Source organism: Amphiura filiformis, chromosome 13 (genome assembly GCF_039555335.1).
Source record: "Amphiura filiformis chromosome 13, Afil_fr2py, whole genome shotgun sequence".
Classification (NCBI taxonomy): Eukaryota; Metazoa; Echinodermata; class Ophiuroidea; order Amphilepidida; family Amphiuridae; genus Amphiura; species Amphiura filiformis.
The window spans coordinates 49,769,092-49,790,297 of record NC_092640.1 but is presented as its reverse complement, the minus strand read 5'-3'; the positions used below and the strand labels follow the sequence as shown (position 1 = coordinate 49,790,297).

Here is a 21,206-nt window from a genome sequence, read left to right as displayed (position 1 = left end):
TGTAGTCCGTGTTACAAAATGTCTCAGTAGTTCAAGAGTTAACGTGCGACGCAGGAGTGGGAAAAATTGAGACATTGTTTTGTATTGTATTTTTAAAAGTAATGATGATAAGCATAGTGCAGTTATGTCCACGGCAAATTCACCGTGACCTTTCCAGCCGTAAACTCTCTTAGTGAAGATTAAACCGAGATTTGCAGTACTAAACCATTATAGTAATCGATTGTCCAATGCAAATTTATTACCACGTGGTAATATTAATCCAATGAGCGATCGAATTGTCCGATACGGTCGACTAATCCAATCGATAATGACGCTATTGACATGTACGAGCGGAGCTCCACTGACTGAGTTTTGAGGTATTTTTCACTGGTTTGCTATCATTCAGGCGGTTCACCGTTATTGTAAGGACTATGCTAATAATTTAAAAATTAACATGTAGAGAATAAACCATACTTGATTGACAAACAGTACTAAATTTGTACCTATTACGGTTTCGTGACACCCCTCTTCCAAAGGCGACCAAGCCAGGGCGGCCCGGTGAAGCAAAATGTGCATTGAATATAGATGGTAGATTTCTTTCTTATACAAATGTATGGTCCCCCGTTATTAAAGCTTGTACCGGGTTGAAAATTAAGATATTTTGAAAAGAATAAGTAATTGAAACATAGAGCAAGTACTAAAAGCATAGCTGTTATAATTTTTGATATATGAGGCTAACTAGTTCATCTCCTATCTACAACACAGCGCTACCAGTAGGGGTTAATTGCCTATTGTGAGTGCCTCTGTGTTGCGTGCATACATGTAGGCAACAATAACTGCATGATGGTTCATTAATGGATACATTTTCAGAAAGGAAAGAAATCCAACTAGCAGGGTAGATTTCTGCACAAATCAGCAATATTTGAGAAAAGTGCCAAAATTAATTTCCCATGCCAAATGTTTCGGTACACAATAAAAATTTAACCTAAATATCCAAATCGACGAAAAATGCATATGTTCAAAAGACACAGAACTAGTAACCGTTTTCTTAAATTTTAGAATTTGTTCTATGTTTAAAAATAATGGTCAAAAAATATCAATTTTTTTTTCAATTATAAAATTTAAGAAAACTGTTACTATTTTCAAAAGTGAGAGATGGGCACTCCTTTACTTTTACCATACGGTCAAACTTGTTTTATTATTTATTATCAACATTGACGATAGTGTTTTTTAATAGCTGCCATGGCTACTGATCGATTGTCGATGGACTTGTTATTTGCACTTGGACGTAATTTTTGAATCAATTATGTGTTGATTTATTCATGTGTTAAAACAATCGGCCATATTTCGGTCCAAATCATAATCAATAGTTGATTTGTTGTTAAATTGAAGTATTACAAAGCCATTTTTTTGTCATTACGTCAGTTGGGAAACATAAGCACACTATCACACGTCATATTGAAGCACCGTTAGTCAGAATAACAAAGTGTGTTCGCTGGTGCCGACATCAATACGGCGTGGATGTTCTATCTTAGTGTTACTGTTAGTATTTGAGTTTAATGGAGTTAACATCGCACATTTGAATTGTGATTTCTAGAATTGGACATCGGCGATTTTATTATTTCGTTCATATCTGGTGTGCAAATTTGTTACCAACAGATGAAGGTGAGATTGCGTTGAAAATCCTACGACCCATTAGACTTAATTAAAGTGATATTTTCTCATATTGTATTTGGTAGCTCCGCAATACAATTCCGGCACGCGTGTGTTAAATTGAATAATATATATTACTGCAATGTTTATAGTTATTGAACATCTTTGAAAACAACAGGTTGGCCTAATTATGGATGGTAGTACAGGTACGCGGCTATTTGCTCTCATCATCTATTTAGCGTTTGCTTTACACGGCATCATACATCAAGTTTCAGCTTATAATTGCGGTCTTGATCATTCCAAATTTGGTGGCAAGCAAGAAGGTTATCTTAGAGGTCACGTGACAGATGCGTACAGTTATACGCGCTCTTTGGCGGATTGTGTGGCGTTATGTGGACGACACTCGACGTGTTCATCAGTGAATTATGATCTGAAAACTGGAAATTGTGAATTAAATGATCAAACAATTGCATCGGCCCAAGTTGATGAATTTGCTTTGACAAATGCAATACAGTACATGGAGGTGATACGTAAGTATGTGGTTTTTTTCTAAAAAATAAACAAGCAACATGCACTCACCCCAACAAACATACACACAAACAAACGAAACCTTACAAAACGAGCTATATTATAATGAATTGAAAAAAGCAACCAAACGAACAATAGTAAAAAAACCCAAAAAAAACAAAAAAACTTTAAAATATTTACTAGGATAACCCTTACCGGGACTAGTTTTAAGTAAAAATATACCACTAGCGGGACCAGCTTTCTATCAAAGCATACCCTAGCGGGGTAAGACTTCTATCAACATATACCCTAAACGGGACTAGTTTTCGACAGGAGTTTTGGTAGAAGTACACCCTAATAAAGCCAAGTGTACAAATATGACAATTATTGTATATACCAGAAATGACATTTGAAAGTCAAAAAGTCACATTTTGTGTTATTTTGTATCAACAATTTTGAAAAATAAGATACGTAGGCATGGAGTCAGAAAATGTGATACCCGTTAGAAGAGGTGAACTAGCGGGACTAGAAGTGAGTTTTGGAATAATGATATCCCTAGAGAATAGATACCCCAAGTAGGAGTCTCGAGGCTAGCGCTAGTGTCGCGTTTTTCGGATGGAGTATGGGTACCCGGCCAGAATCCAAGTACCTCCGGGTTAATAGCCTAACACTAAAACTTAATTCGAACATAAACGTTACTAATTTTATAACTATAATAGTACACTCTTACTTATACTCTTTTAGAACTCGGCTAGCAGCTAAGTATTCAAAATAAAAACAATCTCTGTTACAGCTATGTGGCTACAATGGGGTCCCTGGAGTGCTTGCAGCACGATATGCGGTAATGGAACAGAAGTACGGAGCAGAGACTGTTGTGGCCCCGGGTCAAATCCGGCTTGCGCTGGAGATAACACGGAATCTCGATATTGTAACCTCCGTCCATGTACTCGTAAGAATTCATGTTGTCTAACTTCAAAATTGAATATTTTCGAAAAAAAAAAAAAAAAGAGTTTGCGAAATGCGTATAAAAGCACACTTCAACGCCTAAAGCATTATAGAGGATTATGTATTCCATTAAACCCACTCTGTCGAGAAGTCGAAGTGAAAACAAAAATCTATAGTGGGCCGCAAATTATGAACGAAAATACATCAATTTAAGAACGATAGTTTCCACATTTCCTCGTACAAAATTACCTCGTATGTATTATCTATATAGTTAAAGGACCAATTATTGGAAATCTAATTTGGTTTTGCTAAAAGCACACCACATGTTGTTGGAAATTACTGATTGAATAGGTTAATTTTCTGTTTCAAACAAAGAGCTTTTAAATAGAAATAGAGTCGCAATGGATTATATAATCTTTTGTTCGTTTGATGCCGATTAGGAGTTGCGACAGGCTATTCATAAAAGTGGTACCATTGTTTCGAATAAAGGGTTCCGCCATTAAATTGGTCACTGATCCGGCATCATATTAACGCTCTACACAACAGGCGAGTATCAATAAGTGACCACACTAGAGTCATGTGTAAGGGCAGTCATGTGTAAAGTGGTACCATTCCCTCATTTCAAATCATTAGTTTTGGTTTCTCTTTTGTTCAGAAACCAAAAATCAAGGGATTAAAAAGTGGAGATGAACTGGTCTGCAATCATAACACTTTTGTGCTGGGAGGACACAAGAGGGTATATATAATCAAAAGTATAATGGCCTAAAACCATACATATATAATAGCCTATTGTGCTAACATTTTCATTATCGATATCTATCAACGCGGGCGACAGTTGATGCTCTCTGCCGTAGGTGGCACACTTCCATGACACCTTTTAATTACACCCGAGTTCTATATACGAGGCCTACATGTAGAAATCATATGCATATATTGAGGGGGTGGGGGGGTGTTTTGTTTATTTGTCTGAAATATAAACAATGCATGATGATGTAGATGATTTGATTATGAATTAGATTATTCCCCGGAAAGCACAACCCATACCTCTTACCTATGTTCCTCCGCCACCTATATATAACCTCCTCCTCCCCCCTCCCCACACTCGATATCGACTCTTCCCTATTATTCAACTCCACACTTGAGCTCCCTCTCCCCTCCTTCCTTCCCACTTCCAATTGCCTCTCCCTCTGTTTCTCTTTCTCCCTTCCCCTTCCCCCCCCCCCCCCACACACACACACACCCTCTTTCCCTGACGATCTCTTCTTTCTCTCTCTCTCTCTCTCTTCTCCAATAAATAAATTGAATAAAAGTCCGTTTAAACCAGCTTTCTATGATATTGATCTTCCGTCATGCGACATGCACATAAATAAAGTTGTGTATAATAGTGTTTATATCACTCATGTGTATAATCTGTCAAGTGTCTATTGTAATGTCTGTGGAAATATTTCGATGGTCTATATATTTTCACAGTGAAATCAGCTTAGGCTATTTCGTAGTCTCAAGTCAATGCTTTCAAACTAAATCAATGCTTTCAAATGTAGACTGCTTTGTTCGACTTCTCTGCTCGTGAATATTGCACTGAGAAATTTAAACATTTCTTTTGTATACTTCAACTTCAAACCCTGCAATTTTATTCGTCATACCACTTATAAGAAACTGAAACCAAACCCGAAACTACCTGTCACAAATGTTTAGTTTTAAAAAGGTAGAAACAATGAGTTCGATATCTTGTGATTCAAGTGGTTAGGCAGGACAATAGGAAACCACGTGACCAAAACCAAAACTAAAACTAAACATTTGAAATGAGGCAATGTACTCACGTATCCCAAATGTGTGCTTGTGTGGGTCTGAAGTATATATGGAGGCTTTAGCTGTCGATGCAATCATCTTTACCACCCACCTGACGTTAGGCGTTTCATTTAAATAAACTGAATGCTCTCGCTGATCGATTACACATTAGAATGTATGAAGGCTGCCATGTTTAGTCCATATATCTATATTACACTATAATGGTAATCGCTATACGTATACATGGAAGTATAAGTATAGGCCTATAAAGGTTGTTTTTAAGAAATTTCCATTTAATTTGATTTTAAGAATGAGATTGGTATAGAAATAGTGGCGTACCCAAAGAGGAAAGGGGGTTGGGGAGGGGCAGATTCACCTCTGTGAGAAGTGTCAGCAATTCGATGATGTCAATGCCTTTATTCGTTACGTCCCAGTCAGATGTATTTCACACCTACCAAACACAACTCACCCAATTTTGCAAACTGGACGTTGCATGTACACTCTCATGAATATTGATTGGCAACATTTTCCAATATGTCAGCGCTCTAATCGGAAACAATAGAACAATAGACCCTGCAGAGCGTTGGTTTCAAACGTCAAGCTTGGTATATACTTTGTGTGTTTTGTAATAACGGCGAGTTCATTCATGTTTATTCAATCGAAGCGCCTAAGCTAGAGTCTTTTATCTTAAAGTGTGACCAATAGCCCACTTGACCAAACAAAAGGGAAAAGGTTGATGTAGTCGCTTAGGCCTCGTATCTATAGGCTGTTCCCTTGTGGCGTGTGCCCTTGTTCCGTGTTTACTTTTTCCCATGTGACCTGCCACACAGACAACGAACCTTTGTTTTGCTTAGTGGCTGCTACGGTTCGTTGTCTGTGTGGCAGGTCACATGGGAAAAAGTAAACACGGAACAAGGGCACACGCCACAAGGGAACAGCCTATGGATACGAGGCCTTATACACATGCCCTTTTTGGTCGCCCATTTATACACTTGTACCGAGTTTAAGCGACAAGACGCTGTTGGAAAACCAATCTGACGTTCGCGTTGACGTAAATCTGAGCATGAAATTCAATCGATATAAATTTGAAGTTGCCCCGGAAGTTGAAGTTAATTTTAAACATCATTTCGCGAACACTCTATTATATTACCATTTCGTAACGTGTGGATAGATGTAAAGGGTGTATGTCTAAAACTGTTATTGGCAAAGTTAATTTTGCTGATTCTGGACCCGGATTGCGGAGTGTCCTGTAAAAAAAGGTCACAAAATCTTATGCGGGACGGTCGACATGTATTTGAATGCTTGTTATGAGGTGTTGACATGTAGGAGTGGGGTGGGATATGTGTGGTGTTTATTAATGGTTGTGGTAAAGTGGTGGATGTATGGGTAAGTTTTATTTATCTAGGCCTATAGCGGACATTCAAGGAGTGCTTATTCACATATGTGATGCGATCAAGCAAAATCAGTCGGAACTCGGCAATAATCAATTTTCAGTTTCTTACAGGATAGTAAAAAACATTTACAAAGCTGGATTTTGCAGTAAACTCCATTGAAATTGAACAACCAGTTCCAAAGATATGAGCAATTAAATAGTTTCCAAAACAAAAAGAAACAAAAGGAAATATTTCCTTTATTTGGCTATATCTCAAAATCAATATTTCCGAGTTCCGACTGATTTTGCTTGATCGCATCACATAATGTGTTTTGAGTGGGGCGTGGGGTGTATCTCTGGGGGTTATCTTAGTGATAGAGTAAAGATACCACATGACCCCCCAACAATTGCAACAGAATGAGTTTTGGCATTTTTAGTAGTATAAGTTCTATCGTATGCCTACCTCTATATAAATTGTAATGGAATATGGGTACAAAGGATATTGGCTATTTAAGAAAATCCAACGCTTTAAGTTTCGCTTTACAATTACGTGCATGATTTCGTTTTATATTTCAAAATACCAAAATGGCGGCCATTTTGAGATTATAGCTGTCAAATCGATCCATCTGAATACCACAATATAAAGATTTATTACTACATCAATTATGTACTTCAGAACAAGGTTGTCACCAGTGGAACCCACAATAACGAGTGAAAAATTGATGAAATCAGTAGATTAATGGGTATTTTTCCAGATTTTAGCGGCCATTTTGATTACGTCACAGTTAGACCCCTCACCCAAGTTCAATTTTTCTAAACTTTTGATATGTTATTTTTTAGATCTTATACTGCAAGAAAATACAAAAAAAATCTTTCTGTTGTAATTTTTTTGTGGTCATATGATACCTAGGGATTGTTACCGAACTAAAACGATAGACCTAAGACTGAGGTATAGTCCGAGCTGATAGCTTGTCTAAAAGTAGACTTCGGCAGATTTTCTCTGCAGAAAATCGAGCTGTTAACGAGCATGACGAGCATGGATATTTATAGAAGATATCGAAATCAAAGGAGATATTATAAGTTTTGCATCAATTTATTAGAAATGTTTTTGGATGGAACTTTATTAAAAGTTTGTATACGCTCTATTTACCGACAATAAAACGTTTTGTGTTTGCTGGGCCTGGGCTTTTTATGTTCACCGAGTGAACACATTTCCCTACTTGAACCCATATCACACATCCAAATGTGTCCTTAACATACACTGTGTCTTGAATAGCTATTGTGGTTAAGAGGTTAGGAAATAATCTCATGCCCAGGTTTGCATGCCTTTATAATCCTGTCCCACATCATGCACATGACAAGGACTATCTAATCTTACATTGAGACAAGGGCACACAGTGTCATCGCCCCGATATCTTCATGGCAGAAATAGCCATGGTAGGTTGAATCCACCGTCACGCATGGCCATTTTGTATCGACCTGTTTAATAGTTTTGAGTCGCATAATGGGCCGAAGGACATCTGACTAAGGCTACTGACAATAACCCCGATTAGGCCGGTGACTGACCTCGCCGAGTCGACCATGGTACATGTACGCCATAGGTCATATGTTTTTAGACTACCTTCACGATTTTACTCTTATTTGGGTGGTCTAGGGGAAACGGGACTTTAATTGTAAGACTATCCATGTGCTCAAGATGAAGCTTACACCTACTCAAGTGACTCTCTTGCTATTTTTCTGGGAAACAAGAAATAGCAATATGTGGCTTTAAAATGTTCTCAACCGATCCCTCCATAAACTAGGTCCAAAAGGCTTGGTCCATCCGAAAGTCACTACCTTGCGCCTGTATTGTGCTATTCCAGTTAAAAGCCATACACCCTATATGGAAGACATATGACCTTAATCTCCCACAGAGGATGTAGATTTCAAACAGAGTCACCCACTGCCTTAGTCTCCCACACAAATTTCAATTGGAGTCAACCATTCAGATAAACCCCATTGGATTAAGGTACTGTCTTCCATAGCGGTGTATGAAATTTAACTCGAATGGCCCATTCGAATTCATATCGATGTTACCCCCTTAAAATTGCTTATCCCGTGCTTTATAATCTGAAGGTTTTTTCGAATCATTACTTTAGCCGTATCTTGGGGATCCTGGAGTACATGGAGTAGCTGTTCAAATTGCGGACAATCTCGTAGTAGAGTATGTGAGGATGTTGATGCAACAGGAGACCCGTGTCCAGGAGATAACGCCGAATCAAAACCATGCAACACAGCCTCGTGTGGTAAGTACAATCCACAATTTTCATATATTGTTTTTGACAAGGCACACCGAGGCATCAAAGCTTGAACGTAGGCCAATAGCCAATAGGCCTTGTACAGACTGCTGACAGGCTTGCGCCCATGCTGTTAACATCCTTGGTGAAGCTATCTCGAGGCCTGCGCAGGGAGCATTTCGCATGCGCGTATGCATGCGCAGTGGACTGTAGTATGAAATATTGTTTGATGCTTGACAATGTTCATGTATGATATCGTGGCTGCACGGTCATGGGATATTACGGACCGCATCCCGGGATCTGGAGTGTGCGTGTTTGACATTATACTAGCTGACTTTCCTGTAGAATATACTTTGCAAAAGTGTCGCTGGGTAGCGGGTGTTTCGGTAGATGATGGGCTTTGGCTAAAGGGGGGGGGGGGGAGGGGGTTTAACAATACACAATTTTCTTTGTATATGTTGAAGAAACAAAGAAAATGTCGTTCAAATACTTCAAATCTTGGATATAACTCTTCCCTTTTGGCTGTTTACGTTAGCACATTGAAGGATGTAGATATATAATCGTAAAAAAACCCAGAGGAAGAAGAAACAGAAGAGGAGCTAAATAGAAAAGAAGAAGAAATAAAGGAAGGACGAGAAGATTACAGGGGACATGGGCCGGACTTTAAATGACTGAGTGGCTCTTCCAAATATGCCTATTATTGTAATTTGATTTACAGTATTTTCACGAATAGTTCTATTATTTGACCTTCAATTGGCATGTCTACAGTTTAAATAGGACCATAATTTGATATTGTTGTTGTTTTATATTTTTTTTTATTGCAGACTATCGTGGGTGCGGTGGCACAAGAACTGATTATGCGGCAACGTTTGGACTGAGCTCCTATTCGAATAACTGGTCCTGTACTTGGAGCATACAGGTAACTCTTCGTTAGAATATCGGAGCCCTAGCCAGAGGGATGGTGGGGTGATGACAGGGTCGTACTGAGACCACCGGGGAGGGGGGGGGTCCAAATAATCACATGGTTTATCCACCTACGCATGTTATGTTTCCATCGTAAGTTCATTTTTAATGGTGCTAGTGTGCGATGCGTAATTCTTCTGTCCCCTGTATATTGATATCGTCGGACGCATCACATACTGGTCTATCTCGAAAAACACGCATTTCGAGAAAATCGCAATTGAAAATCTTCGTATTAAGTTAACCTTTCTATAATTTAATTAGACTATGGGTTATGGGTTTTAATTAAAGTGGTTTTAAATAAAATCATATACTTAACAGATTTATTTAAGTGGAATCTTGACTTATATTTACGAATGCAATATTGCTTAAAACTACACTAAAGTTGTAGTTCTGTATGTGAAATAGTTAATTTCCCGATATCGCATTTAAAGTGCATCACATACTGGTCTATCTTGGGGGCTATCTCGATTTCGCGAACGGTGACGTGACTTTAGACGCATCACATACTGGTCTATCTCGAAGCTTATCGAGATAGACCAGTATGTAATGCACTTTCAATGCGATATCGGGAAATTAACGATTTCACATACAGAACTACAACTTAAGTGTAGTTTTAAGCAATATTACATACGTAAATATAATTAAAGATTCCACTTAAATAAATTTGTTAAGTATATGCTTTAATTTAAAACCACATTCATGAAAATCCATAGTCTTATTAAATTATAGAAAGGTAAACTTAATACAAAGATTTTCAATTGCGATTTTCTAGAAATGCGTGTTTTTTTCGAGATAGATCAGTATGTGAAATACGTATTTTGAAAAAATCATAGATAGTTCAAATTTAACATTTTATAACTAATTATCTAGGAAAAATTGAGGTCTGTAATTTGTTGTATGGGAAGAGGTCCGTAAAAAAGAACTATATACCAATTTTCTCAAAAAAGTCAAAAATTCAAGATAGACCAGTATGTGATGCACCCGACGATATATTAATCATTAATTTGATCTCGTGCGTTTGTTTATAGGCCTAATGTTTGAAAGTTTATATGTTCCAGGTATGATGCGTAAGCATTTCCTTTGTTTGTTCAAATATTTATTTTATTTTTTACACCTTTCTTTGTTTCTAAGAGGTTTGTTTGTTTGTTTGTTTTATTTCTTCTTTTGCCTGGGTTACTCATTCACTGGATGTTTTAAAGTATCCTCTGTTCTTCCATGAGGCCCAGGGGTCACAAAAATATACATTAAAATACATAAATATATAACACAATCATGAACTTAAAACGGGGAAACTAACCCATATTTTACATATTATAAAATACATATTATAAAATACATAACCAACACAGCGCATCAAGTTTAACTACAAATAGTTTTTATCAAAATATAAAACTAAGAATTCAGAATTTTTTTAAGAAAGTAATTTAAGAGGTTAATTGTTTATTAAAGCCATATTATAACATATTTTTCAAAATTCTGCTTATTTTACAGGATTGTAATATACTTTATTAAACTAACATGTCTTAAAAAATCGAGACTTTCGGTCCTGTCGTTTTTTGTCAAAATTCTCGATTTTGAATAAAACGCAGGAAACCGATGGAAATATTAGTCGAGCGCGTACACGATGTTCACATCACAGTACGTACACGGCGTGCGGGATGGTACACACTCATCAAAGGCAAGCGCAGTAACACAGCCGTAGGAGTTACATGCATCATGTGCATTGGCGACTTCTGTGCTGGTAGCAAATTTCAGTTTTTGTTTTTTTGTTTTTTTTTGCTTTACCTCATGTTGTCCGGCTCAAAAATAAAAGGGGGTCATATCTGACAGTAAAAGCTAGCATTTTATGGAAAAGAAATATTAATCTATTTTTATGGAAATGTTATAACATGGCTTTAAGTCAATAACAGGATAAAGAAACGTATAAAAGCTTGTGGGCGGGTTTTTCAAAAGTCGAAAGGAAATCCAAACTTACGTTTCAAACGCCCGTACATCTATTCAAAATCCCGTCACATGAGAGTGATTTTGAATAGATGCACAGGCGTTTGAAATGTACTTTCGGAAACCGCAAGCTCTCTAATAGAGAGATTGTGAAATGTGCATTTTTGTTCAGAAACACAAACGTCCACGTCTAGAGGATTATATAAGATTATCTATTCAATACCACTCTGCCATGAAAGCCTCTAGAAGTCGAAGTGAACGCGAACCAATACGTCAATATCAGAACAAAAGTTTTTACATTCGTCATTGACTACAAAATTACCTGCTACAGTAAGCCAAAAAAATAAGGTACCAGTTGTGTTCACCCCTGTATATCCTAAATTAAGAAAAATATGGAAAAGTTAAAACAAGCAGCTAATACCTGTACTCTTTAGCTCTGATTTAAGACCTTATTTGTTGAAAATGGTTGAGAATTAAAGAAACGGTGATCTAAAACCTAATGAAGAAACAAAGTCAAAAGTTGCACTTTTGTGTTCTAATCAATGAAAACACGACGCTAGTTTTAATGGGCTAATTAATGGAAGTGCGACGTTAGTTCTCGTGTTCGTGAACGCATTGTGTGCAAATCAACAAGGTACGCAATGGAGTAAACTGCAACTTTTAAACTGGCAACTTTCTTGGGTTTTTGGATCGTCATATCTTTATTTCTTGAACAATTTAAACAAATGAGATCTTAAATTCGAGCTAAAAGATGCAGCTATTGGCAGTTGGTTCCAATTATGACATATCTGTATTTGTTCAGGATATACAAGGGGTGAACATAACTGGTACCTTAATTTTTTGGCTTACTGTATAATAGTAAAGAGGCCAATTATTGGAAAAAAGTCTTATTTTAGTTTGGGTAAAAATCACACCACATGTTAAAAATTTGCGATTGGATTAGGTTAAAATCCTTTTTTGTTCCAAATGTCAAGCTTGGTATACGTATGTGTGTAATCATGACGTGAAAATCGCGATCTGCTGACAACTTCAACGGCAAGGGGATTAAATTCTCGTATAAATAGTTTTGAATGTACCGTAATATGTCACCTGGTAAGAGAGGCTGTAGGGAGGAGGAGAGGGAGGGAGGGGTGGGTGGGCACTGGAAGTGGACAGGGAGGTGGAGTGGAGGTAGCATTAAGGGGGAGGGACAACTTCCCAATGGAACACGATCCTCCATCATTGTCCATCTTAATCCTCTCTCTGTTGGATGCTGATCATGCGCCGTGATGTTTTACGTTTGTCTTTTTTGTTCGTAGCGTTTCCCCTTGAGGGTCGCCTCCCCATGCCACCTGTGCTGACAATGACAATGGGGAGGGGAAACTGTAGTGTGAGTAGGGTAGTATAGGAGGAGTTTGAGAGAGCGAAGATAGATGGAGGGGACAGGGTGGGAAGAATGCGGAGAAGGGATGGAGGGAAACAGGGGTGAAGGGCAGAGAGATTGAAAAGTAGGTGATGAAATAAAGAATTGGTGCTTCATTCCCGGGTTTTCCTTAAGCTCTGCGTTATGAAATGGAAATATGAAATTGACATAATGTTAACTTTAATAGTTGAGCCTTTATTAAATAAGATAGGCCTATATAACTATCATGAGAATATTAATTGAAATGTATGGCTAGTTTTAAAATAATAAATTATTATAAAGAGATTAGCGCTGGGTCCCGACATAATCCTTGTTGAGTAGTACAGGGTGTATCAAAATTTTAAGTATACAGTTTGAAAAATGCCGGTAGATTAAAAAGTATGAGGTCTGTGATCAAAATTCCCTAGTTGATAACTTAATCAACATCTTGTCCTCCTGTAGCTGAAAAATTACTGGCGTGTGACCAATAATAAGGATGTGTTGGCTACTTTTGTGAAACGAGTACAAAAGCAGTTGCGCGAAGTCAATTTAAATCAAAACAATATACAAATCACAAAAATGCCTCACCACTTTCTTTACTGTTAGCTACTGTTTACAGCTATTGACAGTTTTGGTCTTAATCTTCCACATGCCCACAATTCTTCTGTATGCAGATTTCGGCTCTTCTCAACATGGCGTTCACAGCACGTCTAATAATTTCATCATTGGCGATGAAGCAGAGTTTGCATTAAATGTCTTCACAAGTCCTCCTGCAGACCTTGTAGAACTTCAGAGACGCATAAATTACACAAGTTGTCTTGCCTGAGAATGTACATAACTCATTAACAGCAATAATTCAAGCAAGTTTTAAAAGTACATGATTTTTTTTCAATAATATATTGTGTCCCCTTAAGGGGTGGGGTATGAACGTTTAAACAGTATTTATTTTGGGACATTAGAGCACATCAGACATATCGAATTGCATTCTGAATACGAAGAATGTCATTCTGATATCAAATAATTTTTGAAATTCGCAATTTAATCTACATTTTATGGCAAATCATTAAAAATTGATATTTTTGATATTTAACAGTACTTGAAGTAAACTTTATAAATCTGATGATTTATAATTAAAGTGTATGTAGGTGGAATGAAAAGCCGACGATCAATTGAAAATTTTGACCTTTCGTATTGAAGATATGGATTTTTTTTCCCAAAACACCAAAAAAATTAGGTCTTTTTGGGAAAAAATCCATATCTTCAATATGAAAAGTCAAAATTTTCAATTGACCGTCGGCTTTTCCTCTCTACATACACTTTAAAATATATCATTAGATTTATATAATTTACTTCGAGGACTGTTATATATCAAAAATTTGAAAAATATCAAATTTTTATAATTTGTCATAACATTTGTATTATATTGTGATTTTTAAAAAATGAAAATTATTTGATATCAGAAAGACATGCTTCGTATTCAGAATGCAATTCGATAGGTCTGAGGTGCTCTCATGTCCCACAAACAATACTGTCAAAACGCAATAAACACTCATTTTGGATCCCTTAATATTGATAATCATTTTATTATTGTCAGGTTGCAGCGGGCAAGCGGATCGAGTTGGATTTTGATTATTTAAACACCGAGAGCTGTTGTGACAGAGTTCGTCTAAATCTTGGACACAGTAGTCCAACGTAAGTTGTGGAACTATCCTATTATTGTACATTTCATTTATATAATGTAAGTAATGGAGACGGGTAATTAGTTTCCAATTCGCCGTAGAAGTAGTGACGTAACAGGAAAAATGGCCATATAGATGGGTCCATTTTTTCTGAATGTATTACCAGAGAGTTGATATTCTTGAGAGGGCACTCTATTCACGGGGTTTATTTTCCAACGCTAAAAGATCACGAATTTTGGTGGTTTGCAAATGAAAAGTGTCCGCACTATCGATTGATTACGTAACTGTTATGAATAATTTATTAGGTTTTTCAATGCAATCGCCTCGACCCATTAATACATATTATCTGTATTATCAAAGTACTTGGAATAGCAATCCGGTGAGTTCACTGAACTACGCCCTAATACTGATGGAGTTTTAATGGCGTTTAATGGCGCTAATCCTCTCCATACACAGATGAACAAATACAATAGATGAAGGTCAACACGTATGACCTCCTATGTGACATGTTATATGTGATGTACAAAAACCTGAATATCATAAAGATCAGTATTCGTTTGTGCATATGAACTGCACATTTACGTTGCTAGATATTACTCATTATATATAATGACAAATATTGGTATTATGACAATACGGTATATACATTGTATATAAAACGACTAATATATCCTACTATCATGGCGTCAGGTCAATGTTCATCATACCCCGTATGTTTCTTAAAATTCATTCATATTTGAGACAAATTGCTGTGCCAATTTTATTGGTGCACAAGTAGGTCCGTGTTTTTCTTAATTTTCATTTCCTTTAATGAAAGAATTAAGGTTTTCCACTGCACGGGGGCCACAAGGGTGATACTAATTTTAATGCTATATTTTCAAAACGAATACCTGCTCCCGGTTGGCTCTATAGCGATTTCACAGAAAAGGTATTTCTAGTGCAATGCAGCGTCGGACTCTAGCTGAGAGCGTAGCCTAAGTCATTCCGGACTCCAAAAAGGGCTCTCCATACACAACTGAACAAACACAAAGGAGGGTAGTCTCCTCCGTGACCAGCTTGATTTCGATGGAGCGGAACCAAATTGGCTGCGGAGGAGACGGGTCATTTTTCCATGCAAATTTTTCAGTGTCAGCCGCCTGGTATTACCCTGTACTATAATACATGTATAAGCAGGCAGCACTAATCACCTGTGTGGTTGTGTGAAGTGAATACCGCTCTGTTCGAAGACACTAATCTTCCAGGTGCGAGTGATTAGCATAATGACAAATAATGATAATATAGAATCACAATCCTGGTTTTTATATCTCTGTTCTTTGATAATCTATGGTTCAATGCAAACGAACAGCGTAACGTCTAGTGCAGGGCAATACATTCAAAATAGCATTGACCCGTCGCTATGGTAATTTATCCTGTTACCTCACTACTTGAATTGAACAGCTACAAAAAAAAAAAAAAGATGTAGTCGTTTTTTAATTATTAGTTAACATTTCATGTTACTTCCATCATTCCAAGGTATTGTAATTTGCTTTAAACATCCTTTTATTCTTAGAAATCTTACTATAAATAGGAGAATGTTGTGACTATGTGACCGACTATGTGAGCATGTAAAGAAAGTCTCCGTCAGTTCTAAATGTCGCCAAATTCATACGGGAGATCGAGGAATATACCGAGACGGTAATGCGAAAATTGGTTTGAAAACGGCTAAGAATTGGCCTCAAAATCAGTAAAAATGTGGTCGATTACTATAATCCTAGGTGAACTTAAGAAAAATAGTCACTTGCTAAACTAGTCACGCGCGTCACAAGAGCGTATCTAACGCCGATGCCCGCGCGTAGCGCAGCGATACCGCGAGGGTATAGCACGATCCTGACCATAGACATACCATTCTCGTTTGTCTGGGATCCTGACTCCACTTCGCAGCGCGATCCGATGCTGCGATGCTTTTCAAACATCGCAGCATCGTGCGATGAAATTAAAATGTACATTTTAATGTCATCGCGCAATGTTGCGATGTTTTAAAAGCATGTGGGTCTGCATCTCCTTTTAATGTCATTCTACCGACCTTCATTTTCCAGCAGCCAATCAGAAGCGTGCACGGCTGCGATTTCGCAGCGCGATGCGAAGAAGTTGAACATTGTTCAACTCCATCGCGGATCGAAATTTCCACCGCGCGATGAGAATTTTCTCCGCTGAGCTCGTAAAAACCTGGCTCAGATTACAGTTTTTATAGCATCGCAACATCGCATCGCGCTGCGATGTGGATTCAGGAACACAGCACAACGCCATCGCGCGCGTAAACGACGCACAGCCACGTAATTATATTACGGGTGAACGACCGTAGACACGCTATGAAAGGCGGGCGTAATAAATAGGCCTACGTGGAAAAGATGGGTGTTTGTTAAAAAGTACAAACAACAAAAAGGTACGGGTATGTGGGTTATAGTTAGTCACAGTAAGAAAATGAAAACGGGCATAAAATAGGCTAAAGAAGGAAAGGAAGAAACTAATCAGGAAATGTAAGAAAACAAAAACCTAAAATAAGATCAGGAAATATAAATAAAAAAGCTATTAAACTGAGAACATAATTAAATAAATAACATGGAAACGGGAAATCACAAGCTAAGCAGCAAATAAAAAAGGCACTAAAAGGGAAATGTAAGAAAGGACAGATTTAGAAAATAACGGGAACGGGATTAAATAAATAATAAAAAAAAAACCACATGGAAACGGAAAATCGCAAGCTTAGTGGCAAAAATTAGAAAAAAAAATTGAACAAAATTGGCCCCGTGTAGAAGAAACTAAAAAGAAAGGACGAAGCTAAAATGGAAATGTAGGCCTGAGGAAGGTCATGTTCAGATAAATAAAATTAACCTCTTCAATGATTCAACCTGTTCAGTTATTCCTTTTGTTTTAGTGAACGCTCCCATTTTCACTCATCTAGCGGGAACCCTCGCGAAGCGCTAGTCATGATAAAAAGTTAAAACAATGTTGCTCTCTTTTACCATACACTCTTAGAAAAGAGGGATCTTCAAGGGTTCATCAAAATGATATAGGATTCATTCACGAACCATGAGGTTAAATACCACTAATTATGTATTACACGGGTTTCAATGGGAAAATGCCGCCTAATTTCGGGTGGAATTTTCTCATATTCAGAACTCTCACGGTTCAATACCACCAATATCAGGTGAAACTATATGATTTAGATGCCAAATGATCAAAAAATTCAACATAGGTTAACCTAAGACTTTTCCTGTTTTAACGCACTGAACCGTAAACACCTTAAAATGACAGTGCGCCCTCGAAGCTGAAAGTTACAATATGATAGGGCGACTATTTACTAAAAACCGAAGCCGTACGTATGAATTATGGTACTATTACAACAAAAATGTCATATAATGAGAGAAAATGTACCATATTGAAACATCAAACTCTAAAAAGTACTTTTTTGGCTATATAACTTGATCAATTTCAGCGATTTTAATGCAGTCTTTGCCATGAAAACAAATAGTTACTCATCGTATTTCAATGTATCGCCCAGGCCTATTAGTGGTATTTAACCATGAGCGCTAGAAGTCTCGATGGGGTTATCGCAGTGAAAGCAAGGTTCTTCATAGCTTTTAGGGTGCCACAAGGAACCCCAATTTTACTTGGAAAGGGTTCCTGGTGACAAGCGCTATTTAACACCACGGGCTTTCATCCCAAAGACCGTACTTTTCAGGATAAGTTTTAGGGTCACCATGCTTTAAAGAAACTTATTGCAAATATGGGGACAAACTCAAAGAACCTTTAAAGTGCATCAAATAACCCTTATCATGAAGGCTCTTTGAAGAACGCACAGTGTTCCATATACGGGACAAAATTGAAGAACTTTTTAGAGGTTCAACAAAGAACGTTTTTCATGGGCTTCTCCAAAGAACCCTTATCATGAAGGCTATTTGAAGAACCGTAGGAAATCCACTTATGGGACAAAATTGGAGAACCTTTAGAGGTTCAATAAAGAAACTTTGTGATAGGGTTCTTCAAAGAACCCTATCACAGAGGTTCTTTGGAGACCATTTAGAGGTTCCTTATGAAGCACCTTTTTGATAGGGTTCTTCAAAGAACCCCAATGTAAATGTTCCTTGGGAGAACTTTTCAGGGTTCCATATACGGGACAAGGTCAAAAACCTCAGAGATTGCAACTTGCAATCTTTTTTCTAAGAGTGTAGGTCGGCACATAATTGGCAAACCTTCAATATCTTCCTCTGGTAATGTCATTAATGTCATTACAAGTTTGAGGTTCATTGAGAAACACTGACCAAAACTATGGCAAAGAAAATTAAATTATAGTAACGTGGAGAGAAGATACACTCTTGTAACATACAGACCGCACAAGAATTAAGGTACCAGTGATGTTCACCCCTGTATATCCCAAACAAAGACTGATATGTAAATATAAGTAAGATAAGTTAAACAAGCAGACAATACCTGTTCTATTTAGCACTGATTTAAGATTTATTTCATCTGTTGAAGGAAGGAACGAAATCAAAAGTTGAACTTTTGTTCTAATCAATGAAAGCACGACGCTAGTTGTAATGCGCTTATCAATGGAAAGCACGGCTAGTTCTCTTGTTCAAAAACGCTTTGTGTACAAATCAATTAAATAGGGCTTGTAATGGAGCAAATTGTATCTTTTGAATTTGCATCTTCCTTGGGTATTTGGGATATCTTGTCTTTATTTCTTGAACGATTTAAACGAAATGAGGTCTTAAATTATACGAGATAAAAGATGCAGCTATCGACTGCTGGTTCCAATTATGAAATATATGTCTTTGTGTATACAGGGGTGAACATAACTGGTACCTTAATTCCTTTGCGCACTGCATTATGGCCAGCTGTCAATGACCTCTATTAATGTAAGTAATATTCCCTGGAGTGAATCACCTATGTTCAGCCAGAATTCGGGATAATATCCAATCCCTTCACGATTTATTGAAAACAAACTGATTCTTTGTACTACCCTTGCTGTCTTTTTTAAAGACATTTCTTGTTTGAATGTTCAAAAGCACTGATTGACATGGGAATGTTTTCCTTTACTGTGGTATTTCATTGAAAAAAAACCACTGCGAACATTATTCATCATTCTTAGTCAGTGGGAGTGGTCTAGTTTGTAGACACATAATCTGATTGGACATTCACATGATTTCTGGTGCCGTCTATCAGACCGTAGACGACCCCACGTCATCATGAGTGTTAATAACGTGTAACACGTTTTAAGAGGTGCGCGTATGTATCGCGTTGTATTCGTAGACTAGTGCGGAATACACGCACACGCTAGTAATATGCGCAACAGAATACGTGAAGTTGTAAACATGTTTCGTTAATTTTATAACAAGGGGAATTTTTATGACGGTAACTTAGTTTTTGCTTACAAAAAGTTTACAGTTATTTAAATAATATTTAACTGACTAAGAATGAGAATAAACGATAGGAAGTTTTGTTTTGACTATCCTCTTACGCGTGATAGACGACAAGGCAGGTCCAATATTTTGAGTAGTGGATGCCAGCGCAACCGGTATCCACTACGTTTATTCTCTAATTTAACCACAAGGGGTGGGTGTATGCATATGCATATTAATCAACCTTTGTCGATAATCATTATTTTCGTACTTTATTTTTTCAGTTTTGGTGGTAGTACACCCTCTGGAACCTACATATCGTCTAGCAACACAATGACTGTGACGTTCACCTCTGATTTCTCCATATACTATTCTGGGTTTGTACTGTTCTACAAGACTGTGGACTAGACTAAAACATGGATCTTGGCAAAATCCCTTAAGGGCTCGGATAGCGACGTTTTCACATATATTTTGTGGGACCTGAGAGCACATCAGACATATCGAATTGCATTCTGAATACGAGGAATGTCCTTCTGATATCAAACTATACATACAAATGCCCCTGACCACAAATGAAAGAGAAAAAATGCCCCTTTGACAAAAAAAAAATGAAAGAAAAATCGGGAAGGAAAAGAAAGGAGACAAGGAATCCGTTTTCCAATAAAATTCACCCTGATCATGGGCCAAAATAGTGTAAAATACAACTTTTTTCTGCGCTACGCTCGCACTTTGTCCTATCAAAACACTTTACACCATGATCAGGGGCCAAAATAATATGTGTAAAATACAAAACGTGTCCTAGGTAAGCATTTTTTTAGAAGCTCGGCAATATTATACATCCGCGTATATGGTCATGCAATTTGTCATAAATCAACTCCTTTTTTGTATTGCTGATTATTATTTCAAAAAGTTGTCACCCAAACTATGCATAAATACACATTTTTAGAAAGCACTTGTTGTCAGGATCACAATTGTGTAAAGTTTGAATGGATAACCAGGGTTTGTCAAAATATTTAGGATGGTTCTAATGATAAATACACACAAGATAACATTTCTTTGCCACTTTATTATATCTACATATTATATTTAAATTGTAAAATGAATTTCATATTTGAAATGTGACAGAATTAATCCTATCATTAAATATATAGTTTGCATTATAATCTGTATGGCCGTTGAGTTATACATGGTGTGAAGAAAGTTTTATTGTAAATGGTTTAATTTAATGTAAAATTTACCTTGAGAAGCTGCATTAAGGTGGTACAATACCCCCTGATAAATGTCGTGACTAATTTTGCATTTTTTCTCAAAAGATAACTTCGCCTTGGTAACAAAGGCTAT

General features: G+C 37.2%; 1 protein-coding gene across 1 annotated transcript; it reads left to right on the top strand.

Moving 5' to 3' along the window:
• The first annotated feature begins 1,490 nt into the window (after positions 1-1,490).
• On the top strand, positions 1,491-20,962 carry LOC140167317 (uncharacterized). Its single transcript, XM_072190644.1, has 7 exons — positions 1,491-1,644; positions 1,811-2,162; positions 2,933-3,088; positions 8,383-8,529; positions 9,345-9,439; positions 14,400-14,497; positions 20,150-20,962. The coding sequence occupies exons 1-7, from the start codon at positions 1,639-1,641 to the stop codon at positions 20,271-20,273; spliced, it is 978 nt and encodes a 325-aa protein (XP_072046745.1). The 5' UTR covers positions 1,491-1,638; the 3' UTR covers positions 20,274-20,962.
• The last annotated feature ends 244 nt before the right edge of the window (positions 20,963-21,206 follow it).